At 46.3% G+C, this 25,808-nt stretch overlaps 1 protein-coding gene across 1 annotated transcript in view; it reads left to right on the top strand.

Moving 5' to 3' along the window:
• The window catches only part of LMF1 (lipase maturation factor 1), a 205,963-nt gene that overhangs the window by 47,268 nt on the left and 132,887 nt on the right, over nucleotides 1-25,808 (top strand). The window contains 1 exon segment of the mRNA XM_030001566.2: nucleotides 13,438-13,586. Coding sequence (XP_029857426.2) covers nucleotides 13,438-13,586 — 149 coding nt within the window.

Genomic DNA, 25,808 nt, shown 5'->3' with positions numbered 1-25,808 from the left:
TTCTGTTTGACACGGGTGGAAGCTGCTCTGGATGACTGCTGTGCATCTGCGTTTCATAGAGGGAGTAAAATATTAGGACAGGCTGAGAAAAGAGCTTAAACAAATGACCTGAGATCTTAAGACTCCTGCAATTATTTCTCTCTCCTCCCAGTGTATCCTGGTGAAGACTGACAAGTAATTTGATCATGGTGGGGAATTTCTGTGGTAGAGGGAAGAGAAAAGGCAAAATTAGGGCAATGTTTGGGGCTGCCTTATGGCAAAAAAAGATAGATAAAATTTTATGGTTTTGACATGCTACTTAATAATTGTAACTGTTTCTGGGGAATGGGGTGAAGAGGTCATCATCTGAAATCTTGACATCAGGCCTGCAGCATTTTAATTAGCTCTTCTCTGTTTAAGCTGGAAATGGCTGCTTTTGGTTCGAGGTGGCTGAGCGCAGCTCTGCGTCCTGGGCTGGCTGCAAGCGGTGCTGGCTGCATCCTCCTTCCCCCTCTGTCTCTGAAACCCATTAACGGATTGGCTTTAAAGGTGTCCAAAGGACACTTTTGGCTTTTTTTCAAAATGAGTAATGATGGGAAGAACACCAGCTTCTACAATGGGTGGGTTTTGTTACTGCTGCTTTGGTAATTTCGCCTTGATATGTGGCAGCAGATTCGCCAGGGTAGGACAGTCGTGTTGAAGGTTTAATGTTTCCTGCAGACTGATCATCCGAATGGTTCCTTACAGATCCATTTGCTGTTGCTGAAAATAATTATGTTGAAGTATTTCTGATTTCTTTTATTGTTTATAATGTTCAATGCATTATATGTTAGTTTAGTTGTTCAGGCACTGAATTAAATGATTGCTGATCTAGTTCATCTCTTTCTTTGTAAGAACAGGGAAATTTCAGAAGATTTGGAAGACTTGGTGCATAGTTCAGGTCTCTGACCATCAGCATTTCTGCTTGTTTGTGTGTTTGTTCATCTCTTTGTACTGTGGAGGGAGAGAAAGGCTTCCTAATGCAGTTGACTTTTTGGCATTTGTCCCGTAATTGCCAAAAAACTGCTGCTTCCTCCTACATATCCATCAGATCTTTTTAAAATCAGATGGGTTTTGAAAGCGGCTTTTTGATTTCCTGAGGTCTGCATTTGGTCTTCCTTCCTCCTGCTCCCTCTTTCTTCCTTTGTTCTTGGAGGTTAAAGCTGTGGGTGTTGAGGTCCCGTTAGTCATTTTGGCCACTTCTGAGCTCATCATGTTGAAAAATGCCTGGATTAAACCATTCCTGAATTACAGCAAATTTACATCACTGAAGCTTCGTTAAAGTTAGTTGAGTTACTTCAGAGTGATGTAGCTGAATGGAGAGTCTTGTTTACTTCTGCTGGGACGGAGATGTCCTAAAGGACACGGCAATATCAATTTTCTTATTTAATTGTAATCCCGAAAAATAGCCTTCACTCCGGACAGAGCAAATCCCCTTTTAGAATCAGAAAATTCATCTTATAGGTACTGTAGTGGTTTTCTCATGCTGTCTTGTACAAACAGTATCCTGCTTTTTTTGTTTGTTTGGGTTTTTTTTTAAGGTTTTGAGTGTAAAAGATGGTGCAGGGATGTAACTGAAAGCTCCACGTGTGGGATAAAGTAGTTTTTGGAGTTCGCCACTGCCGAAGGAAATGGTTCTCTCCCTCCGGATGGCTGTTGGCTCGAGCGCTGCTGCTGTTTCCTTGGGTGAGCGTGGCCGGCGGGATCTGGGCTGTGCAAACACTGGCTCTCCCCCGGCTCCCGCTCCGTACCTGCTTCGCGGGGCTGATGATGCCTCCTGGGCGTTTGGAGTGCGCGTTCTGTAGGCATCTGACGATGGGTTGCGTGTAACTGCGTGTGGGTGAGTGTTTGTCATGCTGAATGGTGGGACCGTGACCGTGGCTGGCTTCTCCAGCCCATACACTGGTAAGAACAGCCCGTCAGAAACCAATGTGCCGTGTCTGCTAGCTAATATGCAAAGTTGTGCTCTCCTTCTCTGGCACTCCTTTTTAGTGCCAGGACCTGTATTTCCTCTCCTGCACCAGGATGGCCTTTCATGTTCAACCTAAAAGTTGGCCATAACCTGCTCGTGGTCTTCTCACATATCACCTTTGAGATTACGCCTTTGTTATCGCTCCTGTGATCCTGCGGCTGTTGGGGTGTTGGATGGGTATATCTGCCTTGAGGTTAATGAACTATGCAGCTTTTTTCTCCCTACTCAGTATACAAGCTGTACTTTAAAGGCGCTATGTTCAGGCAAAATTAGGGAGGCAGAGAAAATTTTAAATGAGAGGTCCACTTCAAACTGATGGGGAAGCCCAGTGAAGGAGTCGTCCCTCGGTGAGTATTTATCATCTGCAAATGTTGATGGTAAAACATGTGCTTGCATGAGGCTAAAATGTGACCTTTCTAGGGCAATGGGAATCTCACATGATACGGCAGGAAAAATTTGTCTAATATGCTTTTTATTTCAAGACTCGCTTTCTGTCTGCTAGCAAAATAGCTTGCCAGGTGCCTTCATGGTATTGGTTTTAATTTGTTCTTGCTTCAAGTGTACAAGTGGGGAATGATAGTTTTGAAATGGTGAAGAAAGCAGGCTGGTTGAGCTGTTAGGCTCAACGTTGCCATGCTAACCATGTTAACAGCTGCTAATGGTTTCTTAAGCTGCCAAAGCAGCCTGAAGATAGATTTAACACCCAACAGACACCTGTTTTTAGCAATTTAACTCTGCAGGCACATGGCACAGTACTGCAGGGGTCCTGTCCGTAAAGAACAGATAAAATGTGTCCAACAGGTTGCTTGAGAAGGTGGAAATTGCTGGCTTTCTTGGTGGAGAGTAAGGAAGAAAAGCACAGTAAGAAGGAATGTAACCTGGAAGAGGCGAGCACCAAAGGGATTTTTCGGTATTTCAAACTCGGCTCTGTTTTCCAAAGCCCTTGGTGTCTTTCAGTCAGAGGACCCTCATGTCCTTGGTTGCAGTGTCCTCCCAAGGTTCAGAGTGCTTTGCAGGTGGGAATAAGGTGCCACTTCTCCCAGATGCTGGGAGGCTCCTGTTCCATCTCTGAACAAGTCCACCTGTAGCAGGACCAAGCTGCAAGATGACCTTGCCTGGAGTTTTAGCCCCAAGGCAGTGTCAGAGTCCCCACCGGCTGATCCCAGCACGACCTTAAATTTCCTAAATTAACATTTGTGCTCATTTCCACTGGTTTTCTCCCTGCCTCTTCTCTTGGCGCAGTTTATGTCCGGTGACCACATGGACTGCAGTGGCCACCAAAGCCGAGCAGAGGGCCATCCCCAGAGTAGTGGGGGGTGCTGGTGGAGGGGGGGCCCTGCTGGGAGAGGCAAGCTGGGATAGGGAGCGTGCGTTGCATGCAACAGCGATGGTCTTCTGGTATATCTCAATCGTGTTGGGGTAGACTTGAACTTCTGACCCAATCAGTCCCGTACCAGCTCTTGATCAATGCTGGGAGAGAAACATATATTTCCCTGTGAAAGAGGGCTGGGAGCTGAGGTTCGTCTCTCTAAGGCTTTCAGAGCCACCACTTCAGCTTCCTGAAGCTTTGCTTGGCCATTCATTGCTATAAAGGGGCTTTGAGAGTTTTCAGTTGCTGAATCGCCGTTAGCTTCGTGGAGGGAAGGTGCTGCAAACACCGGTGCAGGATTTCTGTGTAGACCTCCCTGCAGAGAAGAGCGGTGTGTTTGCAGAGCTCTGTACAGACCAGCTCCGGGCTGAGCAAATGGGATGTTTTTACGTGAAGTGGATTTCGGGCTGTTCCAGTCGCATAGCAGGAACGTGTATAATAACTACTGATTCCTGAACAAACCTTGACTGTTCTGGTTTCGTAGGTGAGGGTCAGTCTCTGCCCTTCTTTTCTTTTGGGTATGTTCTGGTTTTGCTCATTTTCTTTTAAGCCAAAACCTCCTGACGCTATGCACTTGGCTGTGCCATCGTGTATTCTTTTCATCTGATCATCATGGATTTCCAGAAAGAAAACTCTCCAGAAAACTGTAACTGGCTTTTAGTTATATCATGGACTTCAAAGCAATCGGCACAGAGAGGATAATTGGAAAGAAAATCCCTTCCAGGTTATAATTATTTGTTCCAGGAACCGGAGTTCCTTAGTGATGATACATATTTTCCCTTTTGTTTTCCTAGTGCCATGGGAACCTGGCAGTAGATGGTCTCTGCTGGTATGTGCAGCATATACCTGAACCTCCGCACCGGGGAACGGAGGAATCATGATACTGGATTCAAACCAGTGATCCATCAAGACTTGCTTCCAGTAGTACCAGAGCCAGCTGCTTCAAAGCAAAACAGAGCTCAGCAGTAGGCAGGTTATCGGTTCTGCAGGGAAAGCTTCCCTCCGACAACTCCTGTCAGCCAGGGATTGTTCTCTGCCTTCAGGCTTTTTTGTTTCAAGCCTTTAAAGGTGCTTTCTTTTCTTCTGCTGAGAATTGATTGAGTGGGAGCACGCTGCTGTGCCCTAATGCAACGTGTAGCACCAGTGCTAAATGGATCATATTGCCTGGTCATGGTGGCATCACTTGTCCTTGGCCGCTCCTTTCATTCTGCGTCGAACAGAGCCGGGAACAGACATCTCATTTCACAGTCAGTCCGTTCTGTCGCTTCCCATTTCATTTACGAAGTTCTCTGTGTCGCACGTTGTTTGTGGACTGTTGCAGGATGCCCAGCTTTTTTTCTCCCCCCATCTTTGTGGCCAGCCTAAATCCTGCTGATCTTTGTCTAAATTTATTGATGTCCATCATTGACCCTGCTCCTAGTAATCTGTTAGGGGGAAATGGGGTGGATTCCCCACTGTGGGAGGTGAGTCCAGAGGAGCTGTTAAACCTGCTGTTGGGTTGCCCTGGGGCCCAGCACCAACCTCAGCCGTGCCTGCAGGAGGATGGTGGGGAACACTGGGAAACCACTGTTACCTCCTGGCTGTGAACCACTCCTAGTGCTCGTTGCCCTCAGCTCACCAAGAGTTGTGGCACAGGTTCTTGTGGCTGTTGGCCGTGTGAAGATTTTGAGGGATGGCTTGAGATGTTGAGAAGTCCAGTGAGTAAGCAGAAGCTGCTGTGGTTACGCATCTCCAGAGACAACAGACCCCTCACTGACAAACAGCAATGCTTGCGTGTTCTTCTTGCCTTGATGGCCGAGCTTGAGAGGTGCTGGCACCCGCGAGTTCATACGAACACAGATGAAATTATTTTCGTTACTTTAAGACAGAGTAATTAAATACAGTATATACGGATCCCTCAAAATGACAGCCGCCCACAGAGCTAAAAACAGGAAATCCATTAACTTCATTATTTAAAAAATAAAATAAAAATCCTCCCAACTGATTCCTCTGTCACTTAAAGTTCTGCATGGAAGGAGGGCTAATTTAACGCTGCATTAACTCACTGTTATCACCCTCCTGTTACCTAAGTAGTTTCTAATGACTACCCTGGAGAGCACTTGGAAGCTTTTAAAAGTTTTTATGCTAAATTTTTTTTGTGTGTGGTTTATACTTTAAGAACAAAAGTTATTGATAACATTTTTCCAAATCTTCTAACAACATCAAGAACTATTCTGTTGGCTGCAGAAGTGTGAAGTATCACCAATCTCTTATCTCTTTGGCAGATGAGAAATCTGAAACATTTAATAGAGGTGGTGGTTTGGGAAAATGGATATGGCAGAGTTTAACTGCGGGAAGCTAGTTCAGATCTTGGGCATGTTGGTGTTCGTGGCAGCAGCATGTCCTGAGGGTGGGAGTGGAGGATTGGGGTTATCTACTCTTGCCCAGGACAAGGTGCTAAAGGGGACTCTGTCCTTCAGCCCTCTGAGCTTTGGCTTTCATAGCTCTGAAAAGACTCGAGACCCCGTGGGGCAGGCGGCTTGCAAGACATCTCTCTCTGTTCTGGGATCTGTAAGTGAAAGGCACCACCAAATTGAGAAGCAATAAATCATTGTCTTTCCTCATTTTCTTTTCCTCAGAGCTGTGGTGGACTGATTTCTTCCTTTTTTAAGCATCTCTCCTTCTTTCTCTGCCCTAGTTCAGATGTGCTTCTGAGGTCAGCATCTGTTGTACTTGGGTTTTTTGGGGGTGACTTCAGAATGAGGCATTCTTGTTGCTCTGCAGTATTTTCAAGTCTTAAAGTTCAAACTTTCTGCTTTATAGCCGTTGAAAAGAGAGCTTTGCTGTGCTCCTATGGTGTGTGCCATGCTAATGCCTGGGCTTAAATTTCCCCCTGATTGAAGACCTAAATTATTTCAAAGTTAAGTCTTGCACGTGTGCTCTGCCTGCTGATGGAGGAGATTCAGAACTGCTCTCTGACGTTATTAACAGGGTTTTCATGTTTACAGACTGATTATGTGACTGCAGAGAGACCTGGTCTTTCCATCAGGAATCACCAGGAATCCTGTCCATCAGGAGCCCTGGGAAACTTTTAAAACTTGACACAAACTTGTGCTCTTTGTGCCTCTACTTTTTACTGATATTTGGAAAGCCAGAGAGCGAGGGGAGTGAGTCTGTCCCCCTGATAGGTTTGTTGTCCTTCTGGAAAGGGAAAAATGGCTGGAAAAAAGGCAAAAAGGGTCAATGTTGCAGGGGAAGGACAGCTGCTGGCGATGCCTTGTGGAGGGTCCAGTGCTTCTGGGGCGCAGAGCACGAGCGATCACGGTGTGAACTTCTGCACAGCGAGATAAAGCCATTCACTGAACATCCTTTGCTTTCCAAGAGTTTCCTTCTTCTGTAGTCTAAGCCATTTGAATCTAGCTGTTGCTCTCCTTAAGCCTGAAATGGCACAGCTGTGGACGGATCCTGCTCACTTGGGTTTTTAGTGTCATCTTCAGCACCATGATGCTCTTCCCCTGCCTCAGGGCTGGCTGGTGAGCCCGCTTCCCTGGCACTTGTCTTCAACGGAGAGGAAGAACCAGCATGTTTCAACAGGTGGTAGCTGAGACATATGAAACTCTTGCGTGAAAGCCAAACCCAGTTGAAACTGGTGATAATTTTGCCATGGGTTTTAGTGTGGCCAGTATTTCACGCTGGAGATAAAAAAGGTATTTGTAGTTAGCTGGCGGGCGCAGTATTTTAACTTACTAGAGGACATGTTAGCAAGACACTTCAAAACAATGCAGCTCTTTTTAGGATAGTTAGGAGCTTTGCTTTCCTTTGGGGAAGTTGTTGCTATGAATGATGAAAGTTGGAAAGATTTACAGAGTATTTTGTTTTTAAAAAAAAATTAAAAAAGTAAGGAAAAAGCAGAAACATCTATTTTTCATGGGTGGGTTGAGGGTTTTTTTTGTTTGGTTTTGGGGGATTTTTTTTTTGAGATTTATCTTTCATAGCTGGAAAAAAGGGCTAGGTTTGACCTGACTGTTCTCCTTTAAAGCAGTATGTTCTTATTAAAAAAAGTACTGATATATCAGTACAGTTCTGAGCATTTTCTAATTTGATCTGCGTTTCTGCAAGTGGGAGATGAGTACGGATGGCAGTGTGAAGGAAGAGACCCTGACGGGGAAGGTGATAGGGATGATCAGTGGGTGCAGAAGCGAAGAGCAGCCCAGTGCCCATGGGAGCACACTGGCAGGTACACACCTAATTACTCAGCGTATTGCTCGCTGCCAGACACGGGTCCATTTGCATCGGTTGAACCGCACGTGGTAGTTGCGATGAGTATTTGCAGACTAAAGTCCTTGGTCAGAATATCCTGTAGTCATCAGTGTAACCCATACTATTTTCAACAGGTGTTTTAACGCTATAGCTGAAATGATATCATACTAAATTTCAGGGAGGTAGGGAGGAGAGGCTCAGGAGCAGTTAATCTAATTCCAGTGTAAGTCAGTCCGTATTGGGTATCTCCCTTGCTTTGGCTGCCGGGGCGTCTGACACACAATATTCATAGGGAGACAGCTGCACTGTCCGCTCCCCAGCTCCTCTGTGTGCTGGCTGCGGAGAGCAAGCTATAAAACGCGTGTACGTTGTAGAAGCATTTGTCTGTGCCATGCAAACGTGCTCTCGATAAATTTTATGTCTGGATATGTATATGAAAAGAGAGATGGTTTGCTGCTTCAACTTATCCTGTATTTTAGGAAGGGGTATTAATAAAAATAAATTCTCTGAGCTATTTCTACCATAGCTAGGTATGGGTTTTGATTTCGACCAGATGATTTTTTTCTCAGAAAGTTAGATTAATTGAAGATAAGAAACTTCATTATCTTTGGACATGACTGTTTTGTATTTAGTTCTGAAGGCTTTCTGCCCTTCTTTGTCTCATTGCTTTCTCCGCGACTGTCCATGCAAACAGAAGACTGGTTTGGGATGCGGGAAGGCTGAACGTGCAGCGTGCAGGGCTGGGTGGGAGGGGGTTGCACTGGCTTTCCTCTATAGCCACGGACAAGCTGCGGTAACTTGGCTGTTTTTTTCATCAGGTATTTGATGGTAAATAATAAAGATGAAAATTGGAAACCTTAATGATATAATGCTATATAATCTATATTCCATTAGAAATAATACTATCTGTAGGGAGCCATAATGGGGCTGCTTTGGACTTTTCTGGAGACCGTTCATACCAAAATGACTCCTTTTTTTTTTTTTTTTTTTACATGTTAAGCACCAGTAATGTTTTCTACAGCGCATCAGATGTTCCTGCCAATGCGTACGGTCTCTGCCGAAGGACGCGGTGAGACCGCACGGTGCCGGCTTTCGCAGTTCCTCTTTCAAGCAGCAAATGGTTTTTGACTCTAGAGATCACTTGAAGTTGAGCTGAATTTCCTAGCTGAAAAGTTAAACTATTGGAGGGTTTATATAATTTTAAAGAAGAAAAACATTTGAAAACCCTAAAAGGGATATGCGAAAGCTCTTTTTGGTTTTGTTTTTGCTTCCTCCCCTTCCCTGTCTTTCCTGCCCCGCGGCACATCCTCCCCTCTTCTCCTCCTCCCCTGCCCCAGCAGAGACCTCTAGAAAATGCCAAACTATGGATTTTGCCGCATCAAGTTTGGAGCATGTAACAAACATTTGAAACGCGTGTGGGGCAAGTGCAGCCACCATTGGCAGTTTATTTTATTTCAATTTAAAAAAAAAAAAAAAAAAGAAACAACAACAAAAAAAAAACCCACCACCCCGTGGCTCCCTCTCCGGCTGCGCGGGAGATAACAATGGGGCGCTTTGTGCTGCTCTGCAGCTGCTGAAATTTGACTAGATCCAACTGAAGAAAACAGGAGCAGGTGGGTCAACAACGTGACCCTTTCGTTCCCAGCAGTATCAGTGTGCGCCAGGGCCGGAGGGACCGGGGCGGAGGTGAGCCCCGACATTTAGCCCGGGCAATAAGGATGTGTTGGTTGGCGCTCTGAGGATGGGAGCTGCCTTTCTGAGATAGCCCCAGTGCCTTTAAATATTGTGGGGTTTGCTGCCATTTATAAAATGGGTTTCTCTCCAAAAATGCTAGGATTGGGAAATGTCACTGTACATGATAAACTGGCATTGCTACAGGCAAGAGATCTTTGCTGCGTTACCTGTGCTTTGATTCCCACATTGCCACTAGTTTCTCCATTTGTGCGATGCTCTGTGGCTGCCACACAGATAGATGTTCCTAAAGCTCCCGATGCCCAGCACTTGCCCTCCCCTCCCATAGCCCCAAAATGGGGGATCATTTAATTTGCCCTCTAGGTCCCCCAGGTCACAGAGATGACTTCCTTCATGTCCGTGTTTTTGCTGTGCTAGAACTGTCCTAAAAAATGTCGAGGGTGGGAATTTCTGCAGCTTGGAGGAGGGTTCAGTACATGGTTCCCAGTATGTTTGGTGGAGATGGAGGATGCGTTTGTGTCGGGCTTTTTTGCCTGGCCCTGCTGCATCAGCAAATACATCCCACCAACACTGCCCGCTTGATAGCAGGAAAAGGAGGATGATGGTAGGGAGAAAAATACTGTTACTGCTTAGCTGAACGGGTCAGCTAAGTACCAGTTGTTCCTAAGGTCTTCCCTGCCAAGGTGTGATGACTTGGTTGACTCCTTGTAGGTGTCACAGTGTGTTTGGGCTTTGTGAGCCTCAGAAGTGGTGTTAAAAGGTGGCAAAGCTCAAACTTCAGCAGTGTTCAGCAGACACATGGTTACAGCCTTGAGCCTGTCTAAGATTGCAAGGGATTTTGAGTCTGAGGCTTTTAAGGGGTAGACACGAACAACTGTTTGCAAGTCAGCAGTTAAATGCAAGGTTTCTGTTGATGGATCTTGTAATCTTGCTTTCTAATATCAACTTACAATAAAGCGAATACGATACGGAGCAGAGCTCCCCCCTTTTACGCTGTACTGTGGATACAGTTGTGATGATCAGCAATGTGTTCATGTCCTTTAAAGTCTTCCTGATTTAGCTGTAATTTTTAGTAGAAAACATGACACACGTATCTCGGATAATCCTACCATCACAAGCGCTTGCATTGCTTATGGGTAGGATCAAGCATCAAGGCTTAATTGTTGGCACATGATGAAGCCTGTAAGAGGACTAACAAGTTGGTCGGGATGAGATCCATGCTAAACGGGGAAGGGAGAAGCAGTGACAGCTTTGGCAGTGGGTCAGGAGCGGGAGGGCTGCCGCAGGGAAGGGTCCAGGGCGAGGAGCTGCCTGGGCTGGAAGGAAGGTGGATGGAGACTGGAGAAGGAGCTTCTGCCGCTAAGGGCAGGGTATGTGACTGTTTGGGTGATGCGTGCTAGTACGGAAAATTGATCTGCGTGACCACATTACCAGCTGTGGAGACTCAGTCCATCAGGAAGAGAGTTGTTAATAAATCAGAGGCTCTCCGTGCATATCTGCATCTTAAACTTGGTTTTTTAGCAGGAACTTGCTGCGATCTGCTATGAAGGCCAGTAGCAGAGCGAAGTACAGCGCAGCAAATTTGCCCATTGCCGTCGACGGGTGCAGAGCAGACGGAGCTGGACAGGATTTAGCAGCGTGCCGAGAAGGTTTAGACGGAGACTTCTGAAACGGTGCTGTGACCGTAGTTTGTCCTTGGCTGCACTTGCAGTTAAACCCTGTTTGGTGCCGGCTTAGCTGCACCCGCTGCCAGCCCCCGTTGTCAGCAGCGGGTAATTTAAGAGGTTTCTCCCAACAGCTGGCAGTACTGTTTACTCCGGTCCTCCCCTCCCGCCGCGGCGCTGAGCTGTCCCCCTTGCTGGCACGGTTCGCATCGGATTATGCTCTTGGACTCGCAGCCGGGTGGTGGCGGTGCCAGGATTCAAACTTGTCGCTTTGGAACAAGAAGCACAGGTGCAGGCTGAACTCATGATCCTCGGAGGCCAGCACATACCGGGAAGGCTTCGGCATCGCTTCGGACACACGCGCGCTCGTGCACGCGTCCCCGTGTGCTGGATGCGTGCTCCTATAATCCATTTAACGCACAAGAAATGTGTCACGCAGGATCGCACGATCCTTTCGTGCCCCTTCCCTCTGTGCACGCAAACGCCTCCCGAGGAGTTTGGTTTAAAAAGAAAATTAAAAAAAAAAGGTCACTGCGTGCTGCTTGGTGAGAGGCAACGCTGCTCTCGAAGGGAAATGCATACGTAGGGATCTAAAGGCCGTTTGGAGATGTAGAGGCGTACGCCTTCCTGCTCAGCCATCCAGCGTGCATCCTATATGTCTGCAGGGGAACACAGTGATTAACATATGAAAACGCTGATAACAGTGGGATTCTTGTGCAGGCAGAAATGAAGGAGATATACTACCATTTTGGTGCCAGTTAGACCCATAACTGCTATTTGTGGCTGGGTTTAGTAACAATTAACCTTTCACATTTTGTATTAGCCATTGCTTTCCTGGTGCAGCTGCTTTTATAACAATATAGTTCGCTTCTCTCAGAAGCGCTAATTTTGGCAGTTGGGGTGTCTGTTCTAGAAGCCACAGGATGTATGGAGAGAGAATGGGGATTCTTTAATAGCTGTTTGACATATAATAATCTTTTTGAGAAAAAAACCCTGCATTTTGATTTAAGGGACCTTGTGCATATTAAGACAAGAAAAGGAGATTGCATGACTGCTACTTAAAATATCTTAAAGCAAATTTATCATAGTTTTGCTTGTGTGACAACATCAAATCACAAGTTTGAAAAATCTCGACCTGGTGTGCAATCAGGTGTCTCAGGCTGGAGCTAGAAGAAATTAATGCCTTTGGTAGGCGTTTCCCTGCCTGTTTGGGCTGGGTGAAGGGAGGTGTTATGGACTAAACTTTTGTCACTGCCATTTAAGAACTAGTAAAGTGCCTGGGGGACTCCTGGGAAGGAACATGGATACAAGTGACCCATGGGCACTGTGTGGTTTAATTTAAGTAGACACATAGATGGGAAAACCAGCATCTTAAATGGCTCCAACGAGGTTGCTGAGTTTTCAAGAATGGTCCCTGCTAGTGTGCCATTTAGTGTCTTGGGTTTTTTGTTACTTTTTTTTTTTTTTTTGAAATGACTTCAGAGTGCAATTGTATCACACAGAAATACTTGAAAATAAGAGTGTGTAATTGGAGGTAGGACAAAGTTGGAGTAATTTTATTTTGGCATCAGTACATTGTTACTTAAAGAAGTAATGGAGGTTGGACTTCACCTGTCAAAACAGAACTGCTGTGTTCTGGCTCTTCCAGAATAATCATTTCAATATTTATACTCTGTGCTGTGCTGGAAAAAGAAAATGCAAAATGCAGATTTGCATGAAGTAGGTTATCGTCTGCCTTCTCCAAAGAGTCCGATATTGCAGGTAACAGGTTCACTGTGTGGTTACAAGGCTGTGCTCTGGTCTCAGCTCTACTGTCTAGAGTGATTTTGCCAAATCCAGCAATGTGTAAAACTGGCTTGATGGACAATTTGGACTTTTTTCATTATGATTTTTCTTTACGATTAAAAATTCAAAGCTTCTGGTTGCACGTTAATGTTGATGATGAATAAGACTTAATGTGATTTTAATCATTGTCTTTTGAAGATAAAGACTGCCCCATTTTGGCACGAATCCAGTAAAGTCAGTGGGACTGGTGCCAATCGCTCGGTCAGTCCATGGTCCGCAGGAATCAGTAGCGGCATTGATCAGTTGTGTGCCTGAGTCACCTTGCCAATTCCCAGGGCACTTAAATCACATTTTCCTTTGCTTCGTAGAAGTTCTTATTTTTTCTCTTGCTTCATGCTGAGTAAAATAACCATGTAAACAACAGAAGTCTCAGTGTGTGCGCTTGGAGAAGAACAACACAACCCAATGCACCAAATGTAGATGCACGTCATTCACACTGTTGCTTAAAGCATCTGAATTCCCAGTGTGTGTGATGTGTGTATTAGGACAGACTTGGTACCTAAGTTCCCCCAAGTTAAACTTAAAAAGCATTACAGGTTTCTTTTTCTTCTTGTGTGTTCAAAATTTGAGAAAGGATAACTTATAGGACTTGTACAATAACTATTTGCTTTTTCATTTCTCACATGTTGGCACTACAGGATGGGAATCGCAGCTCCTGGAAACGGGGTTCCTGGGGATATTCCTCTGCCCGCTCTGGACCCTCTCCCGCCTGCCCCGGCATACTCCTCCTTCCAGCATTGTCATCTGGGGCTTCCGCTGGCTGATTTTCAGGATCATGCTTGGAGCGGTAAGTGGGACTTCATGTTTTTGTGTGTTTTGAGGTGACAGCAAAAGGAATGTCTCATCCTAGCAGAAAACTTCCCCCTGGTCCAACACATTGGAGTCCTCTGGTGTAGGAATTTTTCTGGTTGCAAGGAAGAAGCATGTAGCAGGAAATGCTTCGTGCTCTGGTTCACAGAATCTTTCAACTTACTATTAGTGTTTATTTTAAGGAGGGCAAACATAGGAGTAAGAATATCTGTGTTGATACGTTGGTGCTGCTCTTGTGATTGGCTCTTGAAAAGGAATAAAAGTGAAGTTTGAGACTTGGGCATTGTGGCTTAACGATAAGATGGGAATCCAGTGGGTAATTCCCAGGAACCAGGAGCTTTACCCTGAGTTATTTTTTCTTTGTGTGTGCTTTACTGAAATGTCATTCTGTGCTCCGTGTTTTCAGAGAGAACAATTGCTGCATTACTATCCTGGTGCCAGTGGAAATTCCCAAGTAGCTTGTAAAAGAATCCATCAGGAACTGACACATCCTTGTTAAAATAAAGGCGTGGCAGGGGTGTTACCCTGTCATCTGGATCCGCATTTTGGACATTTCAAAATATCCCAAAACTTTAAGCTAAGGATCATCGCTGTAGGAAGAGATTGCAGGCGGGAGGGACATTCCTGTATCCATTTCCCATAAAATCCTTTTCTCACCCCAGCTCTTAAAGTGCTTGAATCCGTTGTTGACCCCAGTAAGCTTTAATTATCCTTCTGCTCTTAAAAAATACAATAAAGACAAACTTTATTTGTGTTAACCTTAGTGTTACCTATTTTCAAGACAACTTTGTTAGTGGCAAACATGTTATTGCAGTAGATATTCTTGGAAAATGCATGCTGTATGCTTGTTGCCTCGAAGGACGGCTTCCCAGCCCATGACAATTCAGCAAATTCAGCTTGAAAGAGCAGAAAGTTTTGCTTTTTCGTGTGCGTTGTGGAACTGGTATTTCAAAACCCACTCTTTGATGTTGCATTCATTTCTTTGCCATAGCTATTGTGTAGCATTGCCAGATTTTGCTCAGCTTCCTAAAGCTGCAATTCTTGTTCATTATTAATTCCTCCAATTCTTGCTCATTATTAATTAAATAAATCTGGTCCTGCTGTGGGGCGATGCAGATGGATGAAATGACTCCTGAAGGTCCACTCCAGCACAGCTTTCTATGCAGATATACGATATCTGCATGTGTAGATAATCCTATAGATTTTAATGCAACTGCTGGTTGAAAATATTCAGTGAGGGTTTATGGAACAAAGTCATCTTTGTAATGCTTTTAAAATGCAACAAGGCTTTCGGTTGGAGTTAGGTGAATGGTATGGTTTCTAGCATCCTGCCACACTGCTCCTGCCATACGCTGGGATGGAGGCTACTGGATGCATCTGTAATTGCAACTTTACTTTAAATGATAGAAATCCAGTCTTTTAGGAAGCCTAACTTGTAGAGAGAGGGTCTTGTTTGACAGTCCCCAGGATGAGAGCAGGAGATGGAGCTAATGGGAAGATCTCCGTGCTGGGCTGAACACACAATGTCAGGACACTCATGGCAAACAAGCTGTTGTGATTAGGTAGGTAAGTGCAGAATTACTTAGACTCTTGCAGTCTGTTTCCTGGAGTCTTTTCCTGGGACAGATGGGAAGTTGCTATTAGAAAAAAAGCTGGAATGGGTCTTAGCAAAACTGCTGATAGGAAAGGAATCGAAGTGGGAGCGTCTGCGGAGCTTGGTGCTGTTTATGGGAAAAAAATGTCGGAAGGGAAGTGTGGTAGCCAAGTGAAGTGCAGTGTATGGTTTTGGGGGAGAATAAGGGAAGATAATCCTTGAAAATTGCCTGCCTTAAACCAACAGACAGTTTGTAAATCTGTGCGTGGGCTCTGCTGCAGCATCAAGAGTCTGTAGCCTGGAGAAGCAGTCGGGGTGCTTCAGGGCTGGCACCACTGCAGGCTCCTGGGGCGCAGAGGCACTGTCTTCATGGCATCAGGGACGGGTCTGTGACGGTACTTTCTGCTCAGTGACACTTCTGCACGAGGTGGCCGGTTGACTTGCTGCTGGCTCTGTGCAGAGCTCCTTGGGGACGGTAATTTGCAGTCCACGTGAACTTCACAGATGATGAGATGTGGGTCTCCGTGCAGTTGGTCCAACAGGTATTAAGGGCATGTTACTGGTCTAGTGGGAATGGTTCTGGTTTTTGGATGAGAAAGTAAGGGTGGTTTTGGTATTAAATTTTTGTGAGAAAGTGTCTGTTGTTCTTGATGCTTTCCCGTTTCTCATTTGGACATCATGTTGACTTGGTTAAAACTGAGATCTTTCAAAGTTGGCTGGAGAAGGTCCCCGTCACATCTACCCTTGAGCTGGCTGGAGCCACTGTCCCCGAGCCGCGGGATGGCTGTGGGAGGTCACAGTCCCAAGGGCAGCTGCTCTCTACCTGAGGAAGGATTTCTACAAATTTAATGCAGTGCTTAAAACTTAACACACCAGCCACTATTGAGGCATGGTTTTTACACTAGTTTTCAAGTATTTTAAGCAACTGTTTAGGGAACCCAGTTGAAGGCTGCTAACCTGCCAGGAATATCCATCCACGTTTTGTTACAAATTAAATTTCCTGTCCTCTCCTTTAAGCACAGAATGATAAGCACTTTAGTAGCTGGCCTGTGTGGTTTCTTCATTATATTTTTTGAGGGCAGCAAAGGTCTAAGTTGTTAAAGATTAGTGAGTGCAGTAACACGGCGCTGGCTGGCCTTTAACGACAGTCACGGGGACCCGTGTGGGTGACCCGAGGGGTCCCAGCCTCTGCAGGACCCCTGTGCAGTGATTCGAGAGGAGCTGAGAGTGTTCCCTGTCTTGCCAGATTAGATCCCCTGAGGTGACCTGTTAATCCTCTGACCTGGTGAAGTCCAAGATGCAAGTTACCTTAAATGCAAGTTAGACTTCGCTTTGACTGCGGGGCTTGGGGCGGGGGGACATAGTTGTGGGTGGGAGGTTCTGGGTTTTTTGGGGTGGGTTTTTTTGCTTGTTTGTTTTTTTTTCAGGAACCTCATTGTGAATGTATTATTTGGGCCATTTATCATCTATGACATTTTCACCAAATGTCGGTATAGCCCCTTTGTCCTCAATGGATGGAGGCTGACTCCTGTGGTCTTGATGCTTCTCAGCTTCTGAAATGCTTCTTCTCAGTTGTGATGCTGATTATAGAAAGAATCGACAGTCCATGACACCACATGTAGGGAAACACAGCTAATTTTCTTAACAAGTTATATTATGATTATCAAGTTTGCATCCTGCTTTCCTTTTAAAATGAGAGTCTGACTGTGCTTTGCTCTGTTCCTGCTTATTTATAATATATATTCTGAATTATGGGACAGATTAGATATAAAGGAAAACTGTGCTCATCAAACATCTTTGTTACTGTTATCTCTGCTGCTTCTTGGTTTTATCTGGAGAGTAATAACTCTCCTGTTATTTTAGGGAGAGCCCTCTGCAGAAGAGATGCCGCCCCTTGAGTCCCTTGTCTGTCTGGGTTACTGATATATAAGTAACAGGCATGGGAGAGCAAAACATGGAAAGGTCATTAAATGGGGATCTATACAAGCAAGTGGAAATTGGTGATTGATGGTATCTTTAATGTTTTGGGCCCCAACACATGTACGTTTCCTTCTCGGCCGGGGTAATGATGCTTGCAGGCACCGGGAAGCGAGTTTAATGCGTGAAACCGAAGTATCCTCCTGGAGCGCAGATGCACCTGCTCACAGGCCATCTTTGATTTCTTCCCTCATCTGGGCAGGAGCTGAAGCATGTGCACAAATGTGGACTGAAGGAAGTTTATCCTAGGGGTAGGATTGGCAATGATGATATCTTGCACAGAAAGAAAGTTCGACTGTCCCACGTGGTTCTCTGGGGACCCTTCTAGCTGGTTGGGGTAAGGCTTTCCTTGGAAAACGCCATCCTCCAGGCAAACGGCATTCCCTTGAGTCAGCTTGATTTTTCTCACCTTGTGCTGGATGTTAGGTGAGCAGTGCCATGTGCGGGTTTGAAACGCACCCGAGATGGGCAAGCTTGTCTCTCTGTTGCAATGTGATGGCTCCTAGTGAAGACTTCAGATTCTTATCCCGTAGCTCTTCTGCTTTCTGCAGCCGCTTCCTGTATCATGAACAGTACATGGGGGTCAATTTCACTTGTCAGCCCCTTTTTTTAACGTTCAGCATATCGTATTTGGGAACTTTTTCCATGTGGAGCTCTAGCAACCAGAGAGTGCATTGAAGCACTAGGAATTCCTACCAAAAGGAATGCTAATGTGCTGATGCCCGTTGCAGCCCCTCTTGTATAAGCCTGTGAAGGAATGGAAGATCAAGCCCAGTAAGCTGCTGGCTACAAAATAAACCTGACTGTAAAGAAGGTAGGCTGGACCTAAAGGACGTTATTTCCTAACCAGAATTGGCATGATTGTTGCTATCGGTCTCCCCAGAGCACATTAACCATCATCTCAAAAGCTTCCCATATCCTATCACCCCACACGCTTGTTTACGACCTCCTAGTTAAGGGGCATTGTAGTAGTGATATGTCTTTATACTTTCCACCACATAAACCATAGAAGTCCACAGAGCTGGTGGAAGATGTCTGAGCAGCACATGAAGGTCACGGATGCGCTGCGCCTGCTCCCCTGCTTTGCTGCTGCTTTTTCTTTTGTGTCTCCCTGTTAATCTCTGCCCTGCTTAGGAGGTGAATATTGCTCCTCACACATCCCCAGCATGGTCCTCGTTCCTCCTCTCTCAGTCTTAACCAGGTGTTTGCCGCTGAAGCATGCGAGCACTGTTGTCCGGCTCCAGACTGGTGTAAGGGAGCCTTGCTGTTTCCTGACTAATCCTCTCCCCAAAAATCATGTCCAGATCTTGCTTTATTGTGCATGCCTTCCCTGGGGGCTGGCTGGGCTTGCTTAGGGTGGATACAGCATACGAGAAGTAAAATAATCCCGGCTGCGTACTCGCAGGAGGTGAGGAGCACAGGCAGGCTCTGCTTCTGGGGTTTGATTGGCAGCAAGTGCTGGGCTGATCTCAAATATTGCTGACTTTTTAAAAGGCATAATTACGTGATTCAATCTATATGTTTGATGTTCCTAATAATCCATTAATGCAGGATGTAAAGACAGATGCTTCTTAGGAACATGCAGAGGCAACAGAATAGCAGTCCCTTTGTGTGAGTGAGCAGCTTGTTAGGAAATAAGTGATGCAAACAGACATTTACGGGGCTGATTTGCCTCAGAAATGCTCGGTGACTTGATGTCTTTGTCGGTTTGCTTGCGACTCTCTGTCACTCTGATTTCTTGAAGCTTGGAAGATGCAAAACATTGTTTTGTGTTTCCACAAGAATCAAGAGGTGGGTAAGCCAAGGTGTATGCTCAGCCCATCAGGTGTTAACCAAGGACATCAACCAAACCGCCGTGACTTCCCGAAAGGAGCAGCCCGCGCTGTCAGTAAGGTAGTTTGCTCGGCAGCATTGCTGGGTGGTAATTAGGTGTTTTGACATCTGCAACTACCTGGGGAGGCATCGAAGGCACGATGCTGCACTCTCAAAGCTTCGGCCGTCTCTCAAGTATATATATATTTTTCAGCAGACAGAGTTTGTTTTCTAGCTGCTCCGTTCCCTGTAGAGCTGTTGTTGGACTCGGTGCATTTGATGGGTTTGAGGACGGTGGGGCTGTCTGCGTGCTGCTGGCCCAGCTCCCCGGTCCGGGTCAGCCTCTTCTCTGAGCCCCTCGCTGCAGGCTGGGGGTCCTGAGGGGCTCTCGGCTCCTGGCAGCCATTTAGTCAAACTGCAGATTTTTATAATCGCCTGATCCCCAGTAATGAGACTCATTGGAGGAGTAGCCGTGCTTCTCTGGTTCGGTGGAGCAGCATCTCCCCTGCATCTTGTAGTTTTTCAAAGCCAAGTCACACTTGTGCTGTCTGGGCTTCGTGCTCTGGCCGGGCTGTTGGGGGGAGTTTCTGGTTTAATGACCAGGGCTATGATTGTATGCTGCACTAGGTGAGGCCATGGACTTTACCTCTGAGATGGGCAAGTTTCTGGTTTGCTTTTGTTTTTTTTTTTTTTGTGATAGGCAGCAACATTGCTCGTGAGCTCTCCTTTATCAGAAAATACAATTTGTGGCTAATACCCCATACAGCAAATGTTAGTCCCATTCTTTTTTTTGCAAAAGACTTGAAAGTAGATGACAACTTTGTCGAGTTCATATATTATGTGTAATTACCTGCTGCAGGCAAAACCCTATGCTGGGGGAGTCCAAATACCTGCGCCGGTTGTGTTTGGGGGCAGGCTGGGGAGTAGCTGTGAGCTGATGAATTGCTAACACCGTGTTGCTGAAACTTCATAGTAGATCCTGAAAGTCGTTACTGATTGCATATGTAAACCATAAAATATAGTTTCTGTTTCTTCATTAGTTGAGTGTCTAAGAAACATTGTGTGCATACTTGCTCAGAAATGTGAGAATTTGATTTTCGTCAACACCTGTGTGTGTAACTATAGTAACACTGATAAAACTTAGTAACTGAAAAAACACATGGAAAGGGATAGGAGTATGGGAACGTGATTTAACTAGGTTTTGGGAAGAACCCTAGACAAGGTTCATCCTTGAGCCCCCTGCAGCCAGCGTGGGTGGGTAAGCGGTAGCAGTGCTGGGTGTTGGGGGCATCTCCTGATTTCTCTGCCGTGGGGTTTTCCTGCGTTGCACGAGCTTTAACAGCCCTGTCCAGCTTGCGGTGTGATGCCACACTGTGCTGCGGAGGAGCTCAGGCTGCATCTTGGCGTGCATCAAGCTGAATCTTGACTTGCAAAGGCTGATGCTTTTGACGGTAGACGTGACTTTTATGATTTCCCCACCGATTATTCTCAAGCGTTGCCTCTGCTTGTTACACACAGCTCCTCCAGTCTCACACCAGAGGGGTTTTTTTGAGAAGAGACAGTTAAATGTGTGGCTGTTCCCTCCTATCAGCACATCTTTCTGCCGATAAATGGGTGCGTAATGAGTTGAGGTCTAACTCTTGGTGTAGTATTGCCTCTTCCAACACGAGCTGGTGAAGTATGGTGGTAATGATGGGACGGGTCAAGGACTTACCAGGTCAAAAAGCAAAGCAAGGAGCGAGTCCCCATAAAAACCGCCCTGCTGCTGAGGACAGAAAATATGACTTAGGGGCTGGGATGGGGAAACGGGTCCCAAACTGAGCCAGAGGAGAAACTGGGATGAGCACAGGCAGAGCAGGAACAAGGATGTGGGAGCCCTGTCTGGCAAAGGATGCCGTGCCAGTCCCAGCAAGGTGCTGGGGCCCCTTCCCGCTTGGGCAGGTTTGTCAAGCCTGGTGCTGCCAAAATCATGCACAGCCGTGTTCAGGCCTGCCCAGCTCCGTGCCAAGATCTCTCCTCGCGTCATTACATCTTTGGCTTAACTGGGGAGAGCGTTAAATAGCAGGCAGCTTTGAGCGGAGGAGACATGAGTGGTATTTAGGGGGGTGCATGATAGCGTTTGCACGTGTTATTTGCTCCATGTTATTTCAGGTTTGGAGATATTCAAAGTATGCGTGTAGGTTTTTAATGAGTGCGTATCAGCCGTGCACAGCCTGGATTGATGCCGCAGATGAAGTTAGCGGGGAAAGTCGTGCGAGGGAACCCTGCCTGGAAGCGTGAGCTGCTGCTGTTTTACTGCAGCTCTGTGCGGCTGCAACTGTGCAGCTGGCATTTGGAAGGCTGGTGCTAAAAGCAGCATGGAAATGTCATTATCCGTTTACGGCTGGTGTTCCTCCTGTAAAACATGAGGCACACGAAATGCCTTTAGGTCAGGTTGGACTTGAGGCCAACGAGAAGCAAGAGCTGAGACTGAGTTTTCTTGCACCAGAGCAAATGCGAGTGTTTGCTGCTTGCACATGGCACACGGCCGCCGTGATGCTGTCGGGTGTTGGTGGTCTCTCTGGAAACGCTCAACAGTGATGGTGTGCTTCAATTTATGTGGCTTTTCATCATCTCCATTTAAAGCCGTCTCCTGTGCCTCTTCCCTCCTGCCTTTCTCTTTGTAGGACACAAATGTGGAGCCTGGCAGTTCTCTGTATTACACACAGCTGAGGGCTGGTGGTTGCTGTGCTGATAATACGGATCCCATCCCAAGGCACGCTCTGAGCAAGGGAGGTGTCAGTGGGAATATCGATGATCAAGAAGGTTAAATGACTCGAGATTCCCACTCTCTTGTTCTTGCAAGCCTGCTGCATCCCTGTTTCATGGCAGCAGAGCTACGGTCCAGGAGCGGCCGTTCCAGGCCAGCATGGCTGCTCACCACTATTGAACAGTAGCGGGCTGGGATTTGCCCACTTTGGTCCAGGTCTCTCGAGTGCTCTTGCTCGGGGAGCGGAGCCGGTGTCACTGGCGCGAGATGTTTTCAGACCTGAGATGTTTTCAGACCTGGCCAACAAGGGAGGGAAAACGCTTTTAGTGTGGCCTGAAGGAAATGGAGAACTGACACGCGCTTTCAAAAACCAGGGAACAACAGGAGTCGTGGACCCTCTGTGGTGGACAGGACCCATCGGTGCCCCTCTGCTCGCAGGCAGTACCGTGCACCTTGGAAGTCACCGGCACAGCTCCTCTGCACCAACGTCTCCTGCACCTCTTCTCTGGGTCCTTTTCCTATTGCCATAACCAGGTGGAGATGCTGGTGCTCTGCGAGCAGCAGTGCTTTATAGACAGGTATATACGGGTGAGCCCGTACGCATCAGGATGGGTTTGCAATGCCGCGTGAGCAGGGAGCAGGCAGCACTGCTGAGATGTGTGCGTTAGTCAAAGGACCGGGTAGGTCACGTTTGCCAGCTTGATGATGTGATGTTCTGTGCAAGTAATTATCACTACTGGAGATGCAAAGAGGAGCGGGGGGGGGGGGGGGGGATTCAAGCACTGGGGGTGTAATAGCACTTTGGGAAACTGGAAGTAAAGAGGGAATTAAGGTGGAGCTGTGTCTTGCAAAGGATCACAGACATATGGAATAAGTTACCAGGGAAGGTGGCTGGAGCAGAGAGTGTAAGTGAGTCTGAGACATCTTGATTAGTTTCTGGAGGAAAGGATTGAAGAGTGTAGTGAAAAAGCAGGGAAACAGGATTTAAAGCACATTACCACTTTAATTTAAAAGTGCCCAAAGCAAGGAAATTCAGATTTAAAGCTGCCAATCTATCACTGGCTGATGCAGGTGTTGGGGTTGGGAGGACTCCACGGGGTCTGTGTGCAGATGGGTCCGTGCCCTGCAGGCTCCGCTCCCCAGCCGGGGACGTGAGCTTGGGCAGCTTAAGCCCAAGCCTCAGGTTTGCCCCAAGAATTATATCCTTTAATATGTGTGTTATGTAATAATATGCTAATAATATATATGGTTTTTATATAATAATATTATAATTATCTGCTGTGTGTGCAGTGTCCTTGACATCTTCTTTGTGCGATGCCCTTAAAACTGTTGCAGGGGCTTCTGCCTGCTCGCCAGCCTGGTGGCACGCCAGGAGCTGGGGACGGGGTCATGCGGGGAATGGGGTTTTCTGCTCTCCCTTATCTTCATGTGTTGGAGAGCCCTTCCCAGGAGTCGCTCCCCCCGCTCCTCCTCACGCAGGGTACGTCATGCGGAAGGTCCTGAGGGGCACAGGGGGAATTCAGGGAAACCCAAGTGCATCTTTTCAAGTGGTGATTTGTGACTTGGCGGTCCTTCCCCTTGGTTTACTTTCTGTAAACAAAATTTCTCTTTATTTTTTTTTTTTTTTTCACTTTTGGGATTTCCCTTTCTGAATGTAACTACAGACTGAACTCCTGCAAGCCTGAGCTCTGCATCTCTGAGTTGTTCAAGTACATCCTCGGAAGAAGCCACTGCAGAACAGAGGAGTCCCGGAGCATTTTTTGGCAGGCAGAGGCTTAGAAAATAATTTAAATCCTCTGGCGTTTCAAATCTACACAAAAGATATGTTTCCCCTTTTACAGGAGAAAAAGATCATTTAAAGTGGTAGTCTTGGGAAAGAAATAGCGCAAAAAGATTTATAATAATTAGCAATAAATTCTTCCTCTAAATTCTCATCATTGTTTCCTAGTAAATATTGTCCATCTTTCACACAGAGATGTGTTTTCAGAGAGAAGGGATCAATTACTTCCGGATTATTTGTATATCATTAGATATTTAATCTCTTTTAAAATCATATTTTTATATTCTTGCTATTAGAAAAAAACGTTTCTTTTAAGCAACTGCAGCGAGTTATTTTAGAAACTAGTGGTTCATGTTAAACTCTTCATTTTTCTTGTTTTGTTTTTGCTTGGATTCTGTTAAAAGTGTCATAACGTGGGTGGCATTTTAAAGGTTACTGGGAAGGGTGGGGATGTGATTAGCTAATAAGGGAGATGAACTTTCTGGCAAAAATGATGAAGACTTTGAAGCAAACAGAATCTGGATGCCTGTAGTAAAATAGCATTAGATGTACTGAAATAAAAGTTGGAATTTAGGCGATCTCTGTAAATATAAAAAAAAAAGAAGAATCAAACGGATGTAGTTGTCATTTCAGTGACAAGCGTGCCCTGATCCTGGGCATTATGGCTCTGAAATTGAGAATAATTATTCTAATTTGTTTTATTACATTAGCGTGGGTAGGAGGGAAGAAAGGGAGCTTTCTTTTATGGCTTTCTCATTATTCATAGGCGAGCACGGCGGGGCCAGGCTCCCGACTCCTGCGCCGGGGCTTCATGGGAATTTTTGGAAAATGATGTCTGCAATGTTCTGACCTTTGCCGTCCCAGCTGCAGCCCTCCTCCTCTCTGCAGGGATCCCACACTTGACTCCTTAGCAACCTCCTTTGTGCCTCTGATCTCTCTCCATTTGTCTAGTAATAGCCCTTGGCAGGAAGACTTGTTGTTCCTTCGGTGGCTGTAAAAGGCAGGGAGCCGCTAATGCCAAGTACTTTTCAAAATCCCTTTCACCCACTCCTTGCAGCGCTGTCTTCAAAGTCAATCGGATGCTGGTGCAGTCATGGTGGCTTCTCAAAGGGTCTTTCTGGTAGCTGGGGGGAAAAAAACCCAAAATCAACACCGGTGACTTCTCTTTCAGAGAAGCGTTTTCCAGTCCGTCGAGTTGAGACGCTTCGCGGTTGCGTTTCGCGGTGACTCCGGTTTAGCTTTTGCGTGGGACCGACCTGCGCCCGTTGCGGCAGAACGTAGATGTTCACCTCTTCTGCGGGTGGGACCTGTCCTGGGGGCTGGGGGTCCCGGGGCCGCCTCGGAGCCCATCCCTGCCTCTGCGGGGGGGTACCAGGCAGGTAGGGTTTGTTCACCTGAAGGTGGGTTGTTCCAGAGAACCTGGAGCCTGATCCTACCATCTGCCAGTGTTGGACCAGAACTGAGGTTCTCCAGGTGATGGGGCAGGGCCGTCATCTTGGCGCAGGCTTGGACCTGAACGGGGCTTTGAACTGATGCGCAAGGTACAGAATAAAGCTATTTAAACAGCAGCGTCATCTGAGGAGCATAAGCTTGTCATTCTCTGGCTAAGGAAGAGGTGTTCTAGCCCGTTATTTCTCTCTCTTTCCATGGAAGGAGCAGGAGAGATTTGAATTACCGGCTGTTCATTTAATGAGAGGTTTGTATGAACATCAGGTACAGCTCTTTTTAAAGCCTTTAGTTTGCTGCTGTCAGGGTTGTAGAAAAAAAAGTTTCCAAAAAGCCTAATACCTGTGTCATGTCTTCCCTGTGTGGCATTTCTTAAAGGAAGGAATCAAACAGCCCCTGTGCAGCGCGCACGATCCAGATCGTCCTTCCTGCGGCGCAGAGCTTGAACCATCCGGCAGAGCCTGCAGGTGGGAGATGGGAGGGTGGGCGAGACGCGGGGGGTCCGGATAAGCCTAGCCCAAATTCAGCCTCTGCCACCAGTGCCGTCTGTGGCAAGCCCTGCTCCAGGGCACTCTGCGGTTGAAGATTTGGGCTCATAAATTATGCAGATATTTAAAAGTATGCAAACAATTTCAATAGCCATAACATGAACCTTGAGGCATAAAAGGACCGTAGAAAATGTACTGAATTTCAAAAAAGCTAGAGCCCTTGCTGGTCTTGGGAAATAAATATTGTGTCCGCTCTGAGGTATACAAGAACAAAAATGTCGTAAAACAATGTCATGGAGTTCGGAGGCAGTTTTACACGTCCAGCAGAAGGATTGTGTCGCTGCTGTGTATTG

Source organism: Aquila chrysaetos, chromosome 25 (genome assembly GCF_900496995.4).
Source record: "Aquila chrysaetos chrysaetos chromosome 25, bAquChr1.4, whole genome shotgun sequence".
In the NCBI taxonomy this organism is placed as follows: Eukaryota; Metazoa; Chordata; class Aves; order Accipitriformes; family Accipitridae; genus Aquila; species Aquila chrysaetos.
Note: the sequence above shows the minus strand (reverse complement) of the source record. Positions and strands in the feature narration are given on the sequence as shown.